This window comes from Stigmatopora nigra, chromosome 3 (genome assembly GCF_051989575.1).
Source record: "Stigmatopora nigra isolate UIUO_SnigA chromosome 3, RoL_Snig_1.1, whole genome shotgun sequence".
NCBI classification, from domain to species: domain Eukaryota; kingdom Metazoa; phylum Chordata; class Actinopteri; order Syngnathiformes; family Syngnathidae; genus Stigmatopora; species Stigmatopora nigra.
In genome coordinates this window covers 3,915,397-3,935,906 of record NC_135510.1, presented here as the reverse complement: position 1 = coordinate 3,935,906, position 20,510 = coordinate 3,915,397, and the positions used below count along the sequence as shown (strand labels likewise).

The 20,510-nt window shown below is 37.5% G+C and overlaps 1 protein-coding gene and 1 long non-coding RNA gene across 2 annotated transcripts in view; one reads left to right on the top strand and one right to left on the bottom strand.

The window, feature by feature from the left end:
• The window catches only part of LOC144194558 (uncharacterized), a 195,993-nt gene extending 175,702 nt beyond the window's left edge, over nt 1–20,291 (bottom strand). Inside the window, exon 1 of the long non-coding RNA XR_013325914.1 lies at nt 20,042–20,291. This is a non-coding gene — a long non-coding RNA (uncharacterized LOC144194558). The remainder of the gene's footprint in view (nt 1–20,041) is intronic.
• LOC144194557 (uncharacterized) lies at nt 12,537–14,448 on the top strand. The gene is made up of 2 exons (XM_077713710.1): nt 12,537–12,660; nt 13,109–14,448. Exon 2 carries the CDS (start codon nt 13,196–13,198, stop codon nt 14,018–14,020), a length of 825 nt encoding a protein of 274 aa, XP_077569836.1. The 5' UTR covers nt 12,537–12,660; nt 13,109–13,195; the 3' UTR covers nt 14,021–14,448.
• Nucleotides 20,292–20,510: the final 219 nt, after the last annotated feature.

Genomic DNA, 20,510 nt, shown 5'->3' with positions numbered 1-20,510 from the left:
GGGAAAATTGAGCCATTTCTAGACATGTTAATGTTAATATGCAAGGTAAAAGTTTGTAACAATTTTCAGATTTTTTTTCTGAAAACAAATGGCAATGCCGTGTCAAATGAACAGTTTTCGACATTTTTTAGGTGAAATTAAATGGGCCAGATGGAGGATGTAGGAAGACAAAATACACAAAAAATTAAGAATAAATTTCCTCAAAATCACAACAACCAAGACAAATTTCAACCTCTATTAAAGACAAAATAAAATTACAGTTCTTTTATCAAAACCGTTACAGACCCTACCTCTATGGTTGTTTTATTGGGTAAAAAAAAAGTGTACTACCCTCAGATACAGTTGACCAATGTCAAGGAACGGATTGCTTGACCTGAGAGACTTCACTGCTGTGTGATTTCACGCTAACAATCATGCCCCATAAAGCACAACCAGAAAAAAATACTCCCCATAGACTTGAACTGCAGGCCAAAATCTTGTTCCTACCTAATACTTGCCTGCTCCAAGTGTTTGAGATTAGTGAATTCAGTTTGGCAAAGAATGGCATAATCTCCAATTGTGTATTAAACTAGTACATTTGGGATTTAGCAGAATACACATTTTGCCTGGCCCTAAGGCAAAGATTAAGATGTGTGGTGAATAACTGATACATTGTTTTATTCCTCTGCAGAAGATCCAAATTTTCTAAACCCAAGCAAAATAGATTTTGCTCTCCAGATCTCAAAGCCGTTTTACCATCTTATAAATCTTTAAAAATTGTATGAAAAAAACAAAGCCTATACAATTAAAATCCACTGCAAGCAAGTTTTATACAGTGCATTATCCTCGTTATTTTTGTATTGTATGTTTTTTACACCCAAACCAATTTCAAGCATGAGAGAGTGAACCCCCATTTTGTATACCTTTAAAAAAAGGCAAGCACAAGGATGAAAATGTGCAAGTGACTAATCCTAACAGCACTCCGGGGCACAGATGTACTCTAAAAGTCTCTAAATCCTTTGGTCCATCCTAAAGACTAACGTGACAAACGCTAGTGAGGAAAAGAAAAGTCATCACAACTAACGGTGAAGTGCAATGACTTGGCATGTCAAAAGGTTATGTTGTGTGGGGCTAACAATTCTAATGGCACTTCTTTTGCATTATGATAATTGTCAAGACAAAATTGCTACCTAATTTCTCCCTGTTTCTAATTATTGGGCTCTTCAGTGCTAGCAGGCAGTGGAAGCGTAGCATTGGCAGGCAATTAAACTACTGCAATTATGCCTCTATTGTAAAATACAGCTTTACTAAGGATTTGTAGGACACGGAGTGATTGCTCGGTGACGCAAGTAAATCCGGGAGGAATCTGGTTTGGACCTGTGAGAAGATTCTCTAAGTTGGTGGTTATTGTTCAGAAAGGATTGTCAACATAGCTGGAAATAAACCAAATCAGGTGGTCTCTACACCACACTGATTTGCAAAAACCTACAAAACATTGGGCATTTCCGTGACCAAACCAGTTCAAACTGGAAAGATGACCTCCGAAGCCCTGATGCTGCCACAACAAACTCAAGAGAATTCACTATAAAACAATAAAGCAGTAGGTTAAGTTTGTCACTTCCCAGCAATTCAAGTCACAGATGTGACCGCTGTCCATGGTGCTGATCAGTAAAAACAATGATTTAGTAAAGCAATAATTTAGTCTATATCCTATGTAATGATGAATAATGTTGTTAAATGTTGGCTTTTCTCCAATAAATGTTGTTTAATGTCGTCTTCTCTCCAATTAACACAGTTTCATATTCAAAACAACAATAAATGAACAAACCGATGGTGATAAACACATGGCCTTCATGTTGCATTTTAAAAAAAATGAAAAACCCCAAAAATAGTTTTAAAAGTTTTTTTTTTTTTTTTTAAATCAACCATGTTTCAAATATTTAAGGTTTTGTTCACTACATGCAAAAAAAGTTGATGTTCAAACTCCAATTTAACTCATTTCAGTGCTTAATCTAGGTATTGGTAAGGTATTTAGAGAATGTGCTGTAGGTATTAGTAAAATTACCCTGTTTATTTACCATTGATGGCAAAGACTTCCAATCAATTTTGACTTGGAGGGTCGAGCAGAGAATGATCGATATTAGCCCTTTCACAGACAAATTCAAAAGATAAGGTTAAAAAAAAAGACGAATAGATTAACCAGGTGGCGGTACCACAAAGATTTGGGTGGTATGTTGTCTCTTACTTTAATTAAACATTGCCTACTCTTTCAACACTTGTTAAAGCCAAACGTTTTTGAGCCAAGAACTGCTGAACTGCATGAATTTCCATGTTCCTCTTTGGGACGAATGGTTTTGAAAAGTGAACAAGTTGAAAAGGTTGACTAGAGCCCCAGAACAGATTGTGATCGACCTCCCGCCGTACTTGCAAAGAGAGCATTTTCGGGGTGGTAAATTCAGCAGGATTATAACATGGGTGGAAGCAAGCAGTGACCTGATGCAAGTGTGTGCTCTGGGAGGTTTATGAGCGTAAAAACGGGCGAGATGCAGAGAAGTGAGGCCATCTGGAAAACTACAAAAACAGGCCAATCTTAATGGGAAACGAGGCAGTTGCATCGAACAAAGAGAGAAAAAGACCACCTGCTTTGTCTCTATTTGTCTTACACAAGTCACAAATCCAGGGGGTACAGTCAAAATGCTTTTAGAGAGCCAGAGATGGAATACTCACACTCGTACTTGAGTGGGGAAGAACATAAAATAGAGAAAAATCAATAACCAAGTAAATGATATGGTGTCTAAACTCAAAAGGGAGACAAAAACATGGACACAGATGATTGGATGAGTAGTTAGAAGCAGTGAGGCTACAGAATATTGAGTTTTCGATCCAAAAGAAAGTCTGAATTGTCGCTATGGTGTAATCAGTGCATATATCGAGGCATGAGTATAACTATATTTTTTTTTGCTTTTCATTTGGTTGGTAGTTATTCGATTTTTCTTTTATGAAATTCTTTATTTGTTACAATATAAAGCAGTGTTTATTAAAGCACGGTTTCCTCTCAGTGGAACTCAATGCACTTTGATAGTATTTGAAGGACTAAAAAGGCTCCAATTCAGTATGATGTTTAACCACCAATCCCATAATAGGCTGATCTTAGAAATTCTTCTACCGTACCACCCTCATCAATCTTATTCTTTAGACTTGTAATCACTGTATAGGTTGAAGATGTCAATTGAAATTGCTATCTAATTTTTTTTTGTTGGATGAAGTCACGCTCGTGGATTACCAAGACCACTTTAAAACCAAAGTTTTTGCTCATTATGTAAGAGATAATCAATAAGGATATGTCTGAAATGATTAAAAAAATAGCTTTAAAATGCCATATGAATAATTATAAACAAAGATGCTAGAGAAAATCCATTGCTACTTATGACAGACCCATACTATAGCATCGTCTTCATCCAGACAACAACGATAACGAGACTAACAGCGAGACCAGCAGCGAGACCAACAACACGACCAACAACACAACCAACAACACAACCAACAACACAACCAACAACACGACCAACAACACGACCAACAACACGACCAACAACACGACCAACAACACTACCAACAACACTACCAACAACACTACCAACAACACTACCAACAACACTACCAACAACACTCCCAACAACACTCCCAACAACACTCCCAACAACACTACCAACAACACTACCAACAACACTACCAACAACACTACCAACAACACTACCAACAACACTACCAACAACACTACCAACAACACTACCAACAACACTACCAACAACACAACCAACAACACGACCAACAACACAACCAACAACACGACCAACAACACGACCAACAACACGACCAACAACACTAACAATGCATCCGATTTTTTGTATTATTTCATTCCATATTAGACGGTGGGAATACCATAGTAGCCACAAGTACCAAAGTACACAACAAAAACGTGAATAGCTAAATTCAAACACAGAATCTTTCAACTGAGAAGCAAATGGCTAAACCACCACCACAACTAGCCAAATAATTAAAGATTTTTTTTCATAACAACAGAGTGCAACTACAAACAACGCTACCTTTGAAGGTTGCAAGAGAGTGCAGCATTTTCTTAAAATATCCTACTAAATCAAACGAGTCAGATTGAGAGCTCTCAAAGCAATCACATATCACTCAGATCCCAGGGTAATTAAAATGTCACTTACTCACAGAAGACTTTGATTAGAGTGGAAAGTTCCACATAATTACAAATGATACTAAGATGTATCCATAATGAGTAAGAAGCTCGAAAGGTTCTGAGAGAAAAAAAAGTAATTGACTAAACGTATATCTCAATTTTGTCAGCATTTTTGCCTTCGGGTTCAAAATCTAACTGAATTTTACTATTATTTATCGTAAATGTTGACCTTTCCATTCAGGTGTAGCATTGTTTGTCTATAGATGGACAGTGAAAGAGGCACAACACTTCTAAATTGAAAAAGTGGACGTTATATAGTAGCTCCAAGGCATTCATTATGCCTACTGAATTTGCCTCTGCATGGTCTATTAATTCCCAATATAATTGATCAACATTTTTCTATAGCGTCCATTAACTTTTTGCCCGAAGGCCAGTCAAAATAGACGCAGAGACAAAAGGCCATTATCAGCTGCTGCTCTAGTGGTTGACAATTTTAATGGGTGTCATTACTCAGAGTGCCAGCAATAACAAATAAAAACAACTGCAACAGGTTTTCACTCACAAAGAAAATTGTTTAAACGACATGAAAAAAAAAACTTTGGTCGATTTGAATATACCATAAATCATTTCACTTCAAAAACAATACCATTAAAAGACAAAGTCTTCCACTATCTGGCTATAGGTGAGATATCAGTGTACTTTAGAATAATTCAGCAACAATGTGATTTTTTTTTTTACAAGAAATCAGTTAAAAAGGGGGCTCAAAAATCCCCCAAAAACGTACAAAGAACATGCTGACAGATTAATGTTCCACTTTTAGAACACAAACTAGTAGTGACTGAATCAAAAGCCGCACTGCTGGCTGTGGCAAGGCAATCAACTTTCAACAATCAACCGCCATGTTTATACAACACAATTCCTAACAACTACTTAATAGAACAATCAATTACACAGATTTTAGGCCTAGTTGTTAGAAAACAAAATCAACAATGGTGGGCAAACATTTTGTTCCATAATTTCTGACAGAAATAATGTGACTTGTATTTTCAAGTCTGCCGTACATAGTATTCACTATGACTGAGATTTGGACGTTGTGATAGTCACAAAACAGTCCTGTAAATTGACGTCTTTATCCTGAAGCTGTATAGCAAACAATTGGACAGTATTCTTCTATTGACCTTTCATTTAGAAACCCCATATGTTACAAAGCTTTAATTTAGTAGCTTATGTTCAGTGATGCTGCTACTGTATTTCCACTTAAAGGTTTTCAGTGATGTCATCTCGCATTTTTTACAACATTTGGAATAGTGTTCTCACTTGGAACTATTTCCTCCGAATGATCGTTATAACCAAAAAGTTCCATTTTAGTTTCAGTAGGACGTGTCTTCAAAATGGAGGTATGTGTACATTCACAAAAAGTAACAAGTTTCGCTCAGGTGTCAAAGTGGCGGCCCGGGGGCCAAATCTGGCCCTCCGAATCATTTTGTGCGGCTCGAGAAAGTAAATAGAGTCCCGACTTTGTTTTAAGATCAAATTCAAATGAAGATTATAGATGTATATAGTAGTATATAACGTTCTGACATTGAAGGAGGGGTGTAAAAATAACTTTAAAAACAAAGTAAAATACCTCAAATTTCAGGCAAATAGCAAGTATAATGTCTAAAAATCGTAGGTTCAAATAACCGTAAGAAACATTTTAGAATTATACGTCAGACAGTGAAGGGAAAAATGTCTACCAACATTTTTGGACCATGAACCAACACTTAATCTACACAATAATAGAAAGGTGAACTAATATCATTAAAATGCAATCTGTCCACTTATACCATCTCTTTCAAGCCGTCTTAGATTGCATGTGAAACTTCCAGCTAGCTGGGACACATCTGCAATGCAGTGCCGAGGGAATGGTCGCACCCAAGGGAGCAGGGATGCGTATGGTTGAGTGTGTGTCTGTGTGTGTGAGAGTTGGTGAACTAGCTGTGTGGGTGCATGCACATATAACGAGAAACAAGAAGAACGGATGATTGCATAGTTGTAGAATGTGATACATATAATGAAAGCAGAGGTAAAGAAAAAAATCCTGTAACAACAGTGGAAATAAAAATATAAGCTATAAAAACAGGTTTTAAAAAGAGTATTGCTAAGAGAAGACATGCATTATTGCCAAAAGTGTATTTGTTTCATCATAGCTACAAAGGCAATATCCCAAAAAATCAAATAGTGACAATTTGCACCTATAAGTTCTGTCACACACACACACACACAGCTGAGGCGAGTCATGTACTCAGGCTCCCGCAAAAAAATATTAATGCCGTCATCATTTTTTTTTCACTCTCTATTTCCCCTCTGATAGCGCGGGCCTGCTCGCTCGTGTTCGGCCATGTTTTTGTAATTGCTCCAATAGCCTTGCTTATGCTGAGTGTATACTTTTTGTATGTGAGCGCCTAACTGGAGATTGTGTGCAAATGCAAGTGTTAGTGTGTGTGTGTGTGTGTGTGTGTGTGTGTGTGTGTGTTTGTGTGTGTGGTGTCTGCTGTGAACCCCCCCTACTTACCCACTTCAACCAGGGGCCGGCTGTGAATTTGTGGGGCAGAACCAAGCTCTAGGGCGAGAGCCACACGGAGCGAAAATGAGCGCCTCTAGGCCACCGTTGTTTGATGACCGTGAAAACACTTGCGGTTAACGCAAAGTGAGTGACCGGCTGTCGGGAAAGAGGGGGTAGTGGGGGGGAAAATGGGGGTACATGTGTTTGTGTTGGGGGCTGATGATGCAGCGCAATGACTACCACACTCAGCAGAGTGCAAATAAACACACACAAAAATAAACACCTCTGCAGTTCTGTCAGAAAAACAAATCAATATATGTCAAAACAGTTAGCAATTACACCTCCCACTAGTTATAAGTGAACAATAAGAAATACGACTTATTGTATACAGCCATATAAAGAAATAAAATAAAATAGTATGCCACTTGGGTTCTTAATGTTGGTATATGTTAGTGCCTGGTACCAATGATGTCTACACGATATATCATTTGAACATCACCATCTAATGTGCAATAGTCCCATTGTAGGGATGTGGTATGTTTTTTTTTTTTTTTTTCGGAACATTCACGATAGTTTTCCTTCATAAAAGCAGCAAGCTGCTCAATTTTCTGCACAGCCTCTCTCTAAATTACAGTACTTTACAAATCATCTATTTTGCGCAGAGACATTCCCTCCTAGATCCTATTTATATACAATAATCTACACATCATTCACATACAACCCCCCTTAGCCTGTAGTGTATACATTTAATCGTGACTGGACGTTTGGTCGCCAGTCAAATGGTGACAGAGTTTACTGCTGAAAACAGCTCTCAAAATTATATTCATGAGAGAGTTTAATATCTAAGAGAGAAGTTTAATATCCAAGTACTGTTTAATATCAAGTACTGTTTAATATCCAAGTACTGTTTAATATCCAAGTGCTGTTTAATATCCAAGTGCTGTTTAATATCCAAGTGCTGTTTAATATCCAAGTGCTGTTTAATATCCAAGTGCTGTTTAATATCCAAGTGCTGTCTAATACCCAAGTACTGTTTAATACCCAAGTACTGTTTAATATCCAAGTACTGTTTAATATCCAAGTACTGTTGAAACCAGCTTTCAAAATTATATTTATGAGTAAAATATCTCAATATCTACTGTTTTCAACAGTACTTAGATATTAAACTCTCCCTCTTAGATATTAAACTCTCCCTCTTAGATATTAAACTCTCCCTCTTAGATATTAAACTCTCTCATTAATATAATCTCATGTCACCATTTGACCCGCGACCAAAAGACCGGCAACCAAACGTCCGAGCACCAAATCCAACATATTCATGTTGATACAACAAGTCTTTCGAAACCAACTATTCAAGTCATTTGGTGAAGAGTACACTTTTAACATCATGATTATAGCAACCCCCCCAAAAGACATAATGTCCCTTTTCCCTAATAACAGTCAGCCTTAGTACCAATAAAAAAAGGATACCCTGACAGAAAAACTCTGGAGTGAAGAATAAATTCATATTGCACTCACAATTCCAGCCGAGGTGATTGAAAAGATTTCTAGTAATCTTGCGCCGAAAGGATACTTCAAATTTCCACTTCTAACCGTAACGGCATCAAGGTTTGTTCAAGACTTTAAGGGGTGTTTTTATTGTTTTGTCAAGATTGTTTTTTGTTTCTATTTTGTTAAGCTTTTTTGTTCCAGCTGCAGTTGTTATGACAGTGCAGTAGAAATAAACTTGCCGTGCCTCTGAGGGTTGAATATCACAAAAATGATCCAAGGTCAGATTTATTGGTGTGTGGACGAATTGTAAAGGAGTGACCATGCCTGAGTGAGCAGCCGTGAGTGCCTGTTGCCAGTGACATGGTCATTGTGCCCAACACCGTGCCGCTTTTTCCCCGTCATTAAATGAAGGCACTTAAAAGAAAAGGAGGTGTGAAAGGGAAGAAAAAAAATGCTCTTCTCAGAAAGGTCAAGACAGAACACTTCAATGTCATAACCATTTTACAAAGCCGAGTGAAGAATACAAAGGGGAATGTCAAGACAAGAGTTTAAAAAGCTTGTCTTCCAAAGCTAGTAAAACCAAAACACTTCCAGTTCAATAAACATAAGAATAAGTAACTAAACCACTCTAATCATGTAATATTTACCATTTCCTCCAGTAATAATACACATTTATTTTTGAGTTTTTCCTCTCATAATCTTATAAAATGTATATTTTATAAACATGAATATTCATGAATATTCTTGTAATCCATCTTACTATTGAATTTTCATGCCTGGATGTTGATGAAGATAGCGACTACGCCAGCTGAAGTTACGTCCACACAAGATTATCTAGACTTTGTATGGGACTTAAATCTATTGTTAATGCTGCTTAGAGGAAAAGAAGAAAAAAATAAATCACAAAAAGTATTGCTTAAAGCCATAGATTACTACAGTATGTTGGATTCCCTTATCAAAGTCACCAGATGAAGTACTGTGGCAATAAATCAACAGCTAAACTGTCAGCAATGAAAACCTAACACGAATAGACCTGCCCATCAAAATAAAAGCACCAAAAAGCTGAAAATACTGCATTCATTTTGATCATAAAGAATTGAGAGAATGAGTTAAAACCTTAAATTCGCGAAGATTTGGCATTAGACAATACTGTTAACTTTTTTTTGTGTATTTTCCTCCTCTAACCACTGTGCGCTCCCTCTAACACGGCAAGTTTGATCATCAATCACCTTCCAGACGCCACAAGCAGTAAACTACATGCCATGATGATGTGGTAAATAAGGATGATTAGGGAGCAGTTTTCATCATCAATTTAAGCGTTGTGTGGTTAAATTACACTGCTTTCACCTGCTGCCCTCCTACATTTGCACTAGACAGAAGAACCCCCCAGCCCCCACTAAATTCGCACTCACACACGCTTTATTACGCAGTGACATTACCACATCCCCGTAGGCAGCTGTGCATCTCCGTATGACTGATGAGAGTAATTTCTCCCAAACAACAGAATGATCACTTTGGAGGCAAGCCTTTTTAAAACACTCCTCCTCCTCCTCCTCCTCCTGTCCTTGCTCATGTCTTCTTTTCAGCCAGGAACAAAATATAAAAGAAATATATCTTCTCCAATGGAAACACAATGCAAAAATGATTCCCTGTGCTAAAAAAAATGCTAATGACAACATCAACCACTTCTGAACAAGAACATTTCATGTCAAGCACTATCCCATGCAAATATATGCCCAGTCTAACAAAAAAAGTAATTGTCTACTACAGTACTCCTGCTAGGTCCACTGGGAGGAACTGAGGTCAAGTGTCTTGCCCAATGACACAATAACAATGGCAGGGAATTGAACCCACAGCCTCTGTGTAGCGTAAAGACCCCTCGAACACTGAGCCAAGTCGTTTCGAGGCAGAAAGCATATTAAGTTGCCACTCCGGTTCTTGTTTTTGTTTATCTCATGCACACTAAATTTGAAGTCATACTACGTCATTCATGAATCCATTGTCTTGAAACTTGGTACCCGTGTAGCATTGGCCAGTATCTAACAATCCTCATTTTTGTATTAGTACGGATAAGTAAATTGTGGACTTACCGGTGCCCGTATTGCCTCTAGTTTATGATTGAGCCAGTAGAAGGGATGCTGGGGCAATCACATGCACTTTCTGTGGAGGTTTTCTATAAAATACTGCACTTAATACGAGGGCAAATATTCACCACTTTCATTTGGAGAAACATTGGCATTCAGAGATTGACCTTGTGAAAATCCTTTAACAGATGTTCTGCTGAGTGTCAATTGTCGCGGCATCCTTTATCGAAGCCATCAAGCCCGTAAATGAATGACTGAAACTCCCCTGTTGGTTTTTTTTAAAACCCAAAAGGTCTGCTCCATGGTGGCATACATTTGCATGAAATATGAATAACGGGAGTATACATTAAAATGAAAAAAAAAGACTACATCTACTGTGATGTCCAAAAAACAATGTACATATGAAATGTTTTTGTATTTACAATTCAAAAGCAAAATTTTTTTCCTCCCGATTTGTCATTAAATTTATGCGACAACTATTACATACACAAAACTAAAGCAAGGGTCACAGAATCCTATTGTCAATAAAGCATATTTTACTGAAATCATTTTGCAGTTGTTTTTAGACCTTATCCAAGTGAGAGAAGTTGTACAATCTGGTCCAGCCTTGGATTACTGTAGATTAAAAATGAATAAATATATAAACTATATAAACTGTGGACAGAAAGACATGGCTTATCAACCCAACTATGGCAAAACCTAAAATAGCAATACAATTATAATTTTTATTAGATTTTTTTTACAAATTACCAACATTCAGCTGAACATAACTACCAATCCATAGTTGTACTTGAAGAAAACCAAAAGAAACAGACTTCAGAAAAGAACTTGAGTTTTCTGGATTGTGGTCAACAATGTACAATGTCAACTTTCCAGTTGACAAGGTGGATAATTTCCCAAAAACTTTCAAGGATTCCCTGATTGGCATTAACAATGAACAACACACAAACTTGTATATTCGCTTTATACCTGTCTTGGCACCACTGTTTACTGGGAGATACATACTAAGTGAAAGGGTAGTAGCAAATCGTCGGTCTCTCTCTCTCTCGGCCTCATAGGTTCAGCCTCAGTGGGCTGTCCTCACGCATTCTCCCATCTGTCAGCCTCGCAAGGAAAAAAACAAATCCACCTGTCCACAGAGCTGATTAGGTGGACGTCAAAGCTGTCTGGGGCTGTCTAGGACGCGAGAAGCGAGTCGGGCAGCGCCACCCACTGGTGATAGATAGCCCATTAAGATTTCTATACATCGTTCATCAATCTATCTATCACAAGGAAGACTGCTACCAAAGAGAGACGTTGAGCATGGAAGTGTCTTTCATCACCAAATAAAAGAACTATACTTGTTTTTCTCAACTATGAAAGACAAAATTTGCAAACGTGGCAAAAGTTAAAAGTAGAAAGACAAGATCTTTATCAAAAAGGGTCTTGTTTAATAAACTTGATAACAGAATGTCATATTACATGTGTTGGTGAATGTAAATAAAAGCCAATGAGACCAAGAAGTGGCTGACCAACATTTTCTATCCACCCAATCAAATGTGAGAATCCCAAATGTCCCACCCATCTCTTTTATGTCATTAATACCCATTCTCAACTGCACCTGTGATCAATAAGTATAATTTGAAATCTAAAAAAGGACTAAAAGGCATTTTTAAGTATAAATTTAAAGCAATGCTTCCAAATGAAAAATGGATCAATTTACATCTACACTACTTTTTTTGATATCTTGAAACAGACTGAAGAACAAATATAAAAAAGGTCCCAACTGCCAAATGAATTACAGTCCAAGTAATTGACTCTTATTAATGTCGAATTATTTAAATTCTAATGACCATAAACATTCCCATATGTCTAAGGCTCTATGACTCAATGTTACGAACCTGACTTTCAGCCTGCCCTTTTGGAGTATGTCTGCATCTACATTGCAGCTAATTGAATCCATTGTTTTGGGTAACCATTATTTTTTTTTTCTTCTAAAAATGTTGACTGAGCTTCCACAGCAGCGCTCAGATTTAATCAGTCATGTACATTGAATAGTGGAATGTCCTCTAAAAGAGATTGACAAAGTTGTTGGGGATATGTGTGGCATTCTTTAAAGAGACAGGGTGGGCTGACATGGCACGTGGGGTTAAAATGTCCTGAATGGAAGATGAAAAGCCCTGTGCCTTTAAGAGTACCCCCCTCTTTTTCCTGATGCCCCCCATCCCTACTCAGCCACACAAACACTCCTCCTGTGAGCATTGGCGAGGCAGCTCCTGTCCCCCATGTCTCTTTGTGGAGAGGAACAATACACTACCGGCAGCATCACTGGAGACGAGCCACAGCTTCAGGGGAGCAAACATTCTGGGGAACTCCAGGTAACTCCAGTGACCAACTCGTGCCGGAATAGATATAGGCAAAAGTCCCAGATTAGACGGAGGAACTTGATGAGCGGGACTGAAACAAGAAGTCACTTCTTAGTTGAGAGCGATGCCTGAATGGACCGGACTACTTGAGAAAAGGTCAAGTCTTCTTCAAGCTTCGGAGAAAGTACTTATTCGGTATATCTTGTAGAAAAAGCGAACAATATAGACTATTTTCATTATCGTTATCTCTCCCTTAAGCGCTTTCCAAATGCTATGAAATGGAGACTCTTTAAAAGAACGTCTTGAATGGTCCCGTCAGTGCTTTTTGATTCAATAGTCGGGCATTTATCTTAATTCTCCAGCTCATTCAGAGAGTCTGTATTAAAGAATGTGTTGATAGAACTCTTAGGGGAGACGAGCGCAATGTCGTTTTATGAAGTCTGTTTGTAAATCTTTACAGCTGCTCTCGTAGGAGTCAGAGTCATTTTGCCATGACGGAAAAGTCAACAGATCTGAACTGAGAGGGAGGTTTTTAAGGTCTGGCGCCATGTTCACAGGCGATAATGTGGTCAGTGGGCACTTCCTGAATGGAGATGCCTTCAAGCCCCATCAAGGACTGGAATTGAACACATCGATTCAAATGGAGAATGGGCAAGGCTTTGGAACCTTTCCTCCTTACCAGGACCAGATCTACAACAATGTCAGTGTTCCCCCAGTGCCAAGCAATGTTATTATGACCACATTTAAACCAACACCCGTAGTCGTTCCTCCTGCTGCACTCAAATTGGGCAAGGAAGGTTTTAAAAAAGTCTGTCGAACTGAGGAACACAGCCCATGTCCGTTCCCAGGACTGGCTTCGGGCGTACTGGAGATGCGAGTCAAAGAGGGGAGTAAAATCCGCAACTTGATGGGCTTCGCCATGGCGAGAATGCAAGGTGAGAAAAAATTCTGCAGTGGCGTTGAAGGTGGCCTCAGACAGGTGGTCTTCACCGGCTCGGGCCGTGCCGTCACCAAGACCATCACTTGTGCTGAGATCATGAAGCGTAAAGTGGGCTCGCTGCACCAGATGACCAAGCTTCAATACAAGGTGGTGAAGGAAGTGTGGGAGAATACAGAAGGGGGTACGTCAGAGATGACCGTCCATAGGACGGTGCCTTCGATCAGTATCCTGCTTTCCAAAGACCCGTTGGACCCCCAGGAGGCAGGCTATCAGCCCCCAGAGACTCTTGGGACTCTGTGGGAGAACGGAGACGAGGGTACGGCACTTTCCAATTTCAAGAGACCTCCTGAAACTTTGCCAATTGACAGTTTAACGCACTGCAAGCGGGCATGCTTGGGCGAAGGGGTCTCTTTGACCCATCTGGCGCACTGACTAAATGTCAAACGGCAGAGTTCATTTGACACTGCCCTCAACTCGAGCACAACGCCGAGACAATCAGAACAGTCGGTGGAACAGAACAGCGCTTTTCTCACAAGAATTAACTACAAATTGCAGCCTAACCAGGTTATGATCCTGCCTTTGGTACTTACAGCTATGAGAATTGTATTGATGCACCTGCTCTAAAAAAACAGTAAACTGAATTTCTTTACTTTCACGGTTGAAGAAAAAAGGCGACGAACTGCCTCAAGACTCTACTTGATTGTTTGTTTCATGCTGAGATTACAAAGAAAAGCAGCTGAAAACTATACTTGACAAATGCAAATCATGCCATTTGCCTTTTTTTTATCTGTAGCATTCATTCTCTATTATTCTCTTTAAGCTATTTTGGCTGTGTTGAATAAACATAACATTTAAAACTGCCCGAGGATTATTCATTTAAAAAAAACTTGCACTTTTATCTCTACAAACTAATTGAACCTGAGAAATCCATTATTTTAAATCTTATTTTGAAATGCCAGCAGACTATAATTTGTCATTCACAAGGCATTACCTTTTTTTTCCCTAGTCAAAGCCGGAAGCAAAAAATACAATGTGAGACCTTTTACTGTTTTCTACAGAGTGTCACTGTTGATGCGCAACTAATATACTATGCGCGCACGTTTGTGCGTCTGCATTTGTGTGGAAAGGAAACAAACAAGCCGTAAACCCACAGGCTACAAATGCAAATCATGTTCAATTTTGGGTTTTCCCATATTTAAATGTCATATTCCTCCCGATACCTTGTTCACTTTGCTGCATTAATATATATATATACTGTACTACAGTAGGTCAACCTTGCCTGAGGATATTTAATCAAAAATGGTTTATTTTATCCCACATCTTATAACATTTACCATGTGTGGGGATTTTAAAATGCATTATGAAGGTTATGTTTAAATAATGACGAAAAGGAAAACGTGTTTGAAGAAGAAACCATTTTGAATTGGAGTTTGTATTCAAAGCTTGTCAATGTTTGCACATTTTCTTTATAAACATTTATGCTGTTAGTCATCTAAACAGCATGTTTATTAAAATCTAAAATAACATAAAATAGAGACTCAAGATATTTAATAGCCTTCAATTGGGTTCAACTTCAACATTTGACATAAATACCTTAACGTCTATTGAGCACGAAAATACAAAACTTTTCATTTTCCAAATATACCTGCTAGCCTATTGAAACTATAACATTGACTATGCCATTCAAGCGCTAATTAACATTGATTCACCTTTTATAACTTTCAAAAGAATAAATAGCACCACAATCAAACTCCACTACTCACACGTGTTTGTACTTTGTCCACAGCCAAAAACAATTATGTAAGTTTCTTCAATCACAGACTGGACTTTAATATAAAACTAAAAAATAAATAACCACTTCTCTGTTAAGTGCTGCCCCCAGTGGCTCGTTGTTTTGCAACTTTACAAATTGTATTTTTTTCTTTCTTTTATCCTATTTAATACATTTTTAAATGTTAAAAATATTCACATCTCAACATATTTGACTCAGCTATTTGCAAAGATCAATCTAAGATTACAAAAAATATACATATATTTTTTAACCTAATAGTAGTGTGTGATTAAAATGCAATTTGCCGAAAATAATTAAATACATGGTTGAATAATTACATTTTTAAATTAATTTCCACCCCTAATATAAACCCACGCCATCCGTTATTTATCATGTAGACAACTATCTGACCACTATTCGTCCAACAGAAGATGCTATTATATTTTTCAAAGCATAAAATGCAAATTCCTTCAGATTTGCTATCAAGCCCACTTACAGCAGAATTAAATATGCATCACAGTTTATTTACTTCAAAATAATGTGTATACATGCAATGTAATATACAACTAAAAACCCCACTGGTGATAAAAGCAAATCACTCCACTGTGCTTTTTTTTATTTGTTTCAGTATTAAAAATGTTATTTCCGCCCCTTATGGAAATTGCTGTTCTGTATTTATCTCCACTCGGCTGAATGTGCAAAGCCGTGATTGAAAAGAAAACCGGCGTGCCGATCTTTTCTGATAAGAGTGACGGCAGTAAACTTTTTGGACGTGGCATAAAAAAATAAATAAAAGAAAGCTGATTTAATGACAAAGCAGTTGATAAGCCATAGCTCCCCAACCCACCCCTGCCTGGCAGAAAAGCCTTGGGGGTTGGTGGGGGGTGCAGAAATACAGGCAGCGATTATCATTAAGATAACAACATAACATCGCACAACACAGTGGTGGGAAGGATTAAAACTAGGGTTGACAGTGGCTCACACTACGGTCTTCCTGAAAAGTATGTATCATATTATTGCCTCCCTACCACCGGCATATTTACCCAAATCTGGGAGGTTGTAGTTTAATTAAATTTCTTTAAAAAACAGCCTTAAACAAAAACAATTGATTCCGCAAAAAAGATTTTATCCTAATCAACAAGCTATTTTTCTACTTAATCTACCGTGTCTTTTGGGGATAATAGCCTAGACAAGTGGAAGCGTGTCTGAAGCCGTTTGCTATTGATCTTAATGAAAATCTGCAAACGCAGATGTCAGCATCCTTAAGTAAATTAATCAAAGTGACTCCGCGTAACTGCGGCGACAAATCTGTTCTGCATACAGAAAGAAAGTAAGTAAGTCACGGAATTTTCCAAGGGGGGTTGTGGGGTTTGTCTTTCAAAGCCCCTACATCACATTTCAAGGAGTGGTCTGCGGTCACCTAAATAGTCGAATGGGCAAATGTAATGATTAACCTCCTTAGCAAATTTCATTGTATAAAAAAAAACGTACTGGTGAAAGGTTCAATAGGAAATGCTGCTACTGCAAGACTATATGTGCAAAGTGAAACTGCATGTCCTCAAAAAACTACGCAGAAGGTTATCGCTGCAGGGTCAAACGTTATCGAGCAGGTAACCGCGTTCATCCCCAAAAAGCCTATAGGACGGTCGTTGAGCAATGCAGGTCAAAAAGATATTCCCTAATCGACCTGCATCTGCAACCTGGGAATTCCGGTGGGCCCGGTCGGTGTGTAAAGTATTCGAGGGGGCTAGAGGGAAGTAGGAGTAACATTGGAGTGAGAGCAAAGATAAAACATTGCGACAAAATTATTATCCTAGAGCCAAATCCAATGTGGCTGTAAAGAAATAAGCGAGGAGTCACCAAAGCAGCAATGTGGACAAGGTTGTTCACATAACCTTAGAGTCTATTATAGCTATATTGTTTATTTTCTGGCAGGCAGTCAACATAGATTTGGGAGAGATGCATGCCTCCACATAGGACCACCATGTTTGAATATATCTTGCAAAATGACAACATAAGAGATTTTGAATTTGTTTTTAAGTGTTCTGAAGTGTTCTGAATACAAAAAAACCCCATCAACTTTTCATGGTAAAAGAGAAATAGCCTATTTAAATGAACCCAAAGCATATATTATCCTTGCTTGTCAAAGGTCTTTAAACATAGATTGGAAACAATAGAAATATTTAAACGCATACTGAACACAGTTTAAACTAACTCAATAATGACCATGTGCAAAAGCAGTGAAAATACTGTAGAATCATAGCAAAAGCAGTGAAAATACTGTAGAATCATAGCAAAAGCAGTGAAAATACTGTAGAATCATAGCAAAAGCAGTGAAAATACTGTAGAATCATAGCAAAAGCAGTGAAAATACTGTAGAATCATAGCAAAAGCAGTGAAAATACTGTAGAATCATAGCAAAAGCAGTGAAAATACTGTAGAATCATAGCAAAAGCAGTGAAAATACTGTAGAATCATAGCAAAAGCAGTGAAAATACTGTAGAATCATAGCAAAAGCAGTGAAAATACTGTAGAATCATAGCAAAAGCAGTGAAAATACTGTAGAATCATAGCAAAAGCAGTGAAAATACTGTAGAATCATATTGGATATGAAGGCTAGAGTAAATTTAGCTTTTTTAAAGAATAGACCATGGGTGTCAAAGTGGCGGTCCGGGGGCTAAATCTGGCCCGCCGCATTATATTGTGTGGCCCGGGAAAGTAAACCATGAGTGCTGACTTTCTGTTTTCGGATCAAATTACAATGAAGAGTATAGATGTATGTTACATTTCCTGATTTTCCCCCTTTTAAATCAATAATTGTAATTTTTTATCATTTTTTTCAGTTTTTAGTTCAAAAATCATTTTTTGAAATCGAAAATTATATTTAAACAGCTAAGATAAACATTGTTTTAGATCTATAAAAAAACTGAATATTCAGGGCTTTTAATCCAGTTCTTTTAAGCCATTTATAAAATAAATATCTAAATATCATATGTAAAATGGTCCGGCCCACGTGAAATCAAGTTGAGGTTAAAGTGGCCCGCGAACCAACCAGAGTCTTATACCCTTGTAATAGACATTTTTTTTTTTCATTTTTAAAGAAAGAATACAGTGAATCGACTGCAATAGTGAAATCTCAGGTTAATATTGAAATGGAATAATTCATCAACATAGGGAGACCTCAGCTATAAACCGGAATAGGTGGAAATAACTGCTATACAATGCTCTAAATAGGTATAAATAGTGTTCAATTATTGAATGTAGTATGGCTATATTTTTTCATACATTCACACGGTGTTCATCTTATTGGAATGCTTGTAAGACAAGGTCTATCAAAAATAACTTGGCATTGGGAGTATTCAAATAATGTCCACAATCCAATCTTACTTTTTGGTCAAGTTCCCTTTCACGCCACATTTTTTTCAAGAAAACCAGGATTTGACCACAAACCTACAGATGTACAAACATCATTCAATCATTGGACAAAATGGTCTAGGGAAGATAAAAAGTACACAATAATGTCACTCCAGCTTGCTGTACTCATGCCCTTATGCACATACTTCATCCAACTACAAATATTTGCTGAATATTTGACAAAATCAGAGATTATTGATGCAATATTTTATGAGTCAATATCTAGAAAACATTGCTTGTATTCATCGTTACTCACATTTTCAACTTTTTTTGGCTAAATAAGCAACATATTTCCACTAAAACCATGTTCACCAATGCTGACCTTACTGGAACAATAGACTACAATACAACTGTTTAAAAAAAAATGACCAAGCAATAATTTCTTGGGAGCAAAATTGTGTGTACGGGGTTAACAAAAAGGGGCAAAAACGGGTCTACGCTTAGAATGCCAATGAATTCATTTTGAAAGTTAACATAATGAAAGTGTCGCTACTTTTTCTTTAGGCCGGCGCCTCAGATGAGAGTGAGGTCTTGCGGATGGCGTGGGAGTTTGCTATCTGGCAGCCTCCAGATGGCTCCGTCTTCTCTTATCTAGAAGAATAGGGGGCTGCCTCAATTTTTCAAGCTGCCTTATCTGGGAATCCTTTTAAATTTAATATTTACCAAGGCCTCTGTTTTGTGCCAGAGTGGATTCTACATTGCTTTCGTCAGTGGTGATGTTATTGTTTTTATTTTCACATTCAACCCGACAAGTGCTGGGGTACAGTGATTGATTAGGTGACAGAAAAAGTGAGAATAGAATTGGAAGAAAATGCTCAACTGAATAAATAAGGAAAAGTACAATGTTTCATGTACATCTCTGCATGGGCTCAAGCTAAAAGAGAACTAAATAACTAAATATTTAAAAAAAACACTTGAATTATTATCATTTATAGGGCATTGCTACTTTTTAAAAACAACTATCCACATTGTTAAACCATGGTTGCCATTTTAAAACACAACAGCACAAACATTGCACATTTTGTCAACAATGCATTTTAAAAACTCATTTCAAATTAAGAGATAACAATGAAGGATACCTGCAAAGATAATCTTCTATCCTGTTTTTTTGTTTTATGTCTATTATGCTTATGCTTGTTGCCATGTGTTTGTAATTATCTGAAATGTTTGGTTAAACTATAACATGGAGTAGAGTTAAACAGTTTTTTGCTTTAAATTGTCAGTAAAATATCAAGATAGCAGAATTAAAGGAATGATTTATGGCTTACCATAACAATGAAGTGGCCAGGTTTGTGCAGTAGTTAGTTCCAATTCCAAATGTCAAATTTCTTCTGATGGGATGCACTTATTATTTGTTGTTTGGCTGGCAAACTAACATTTACATGCATAAACACAGGGGTGTGCAAACTAATATTTATATGCATAAACACAAGGGATGAGCAAACTATTCTACAAAGGGCCACAGTGCATGATTGCTTGCTTTTTTTTCCAGCCTCCATTGAACAAACATTTCCAGAAATGTGGTATCTTAGCAGTGCAATCAGGGGATTGCAGTCAGGTGGTTCTTGTTTCAGCAGAAACCCCATTGGTTGGATTTTAGCACTACCTACTAGCAAGGGGCGTGGGAAATGTCAACTTTTTTTTTTTTTTTTAAGGGAACCCAAAAAGTTCTGTGCATTTTTAAATGAAATAGTTAGTTAATAAAAACAACTTGTATATGGATAAAAATAAATGTAA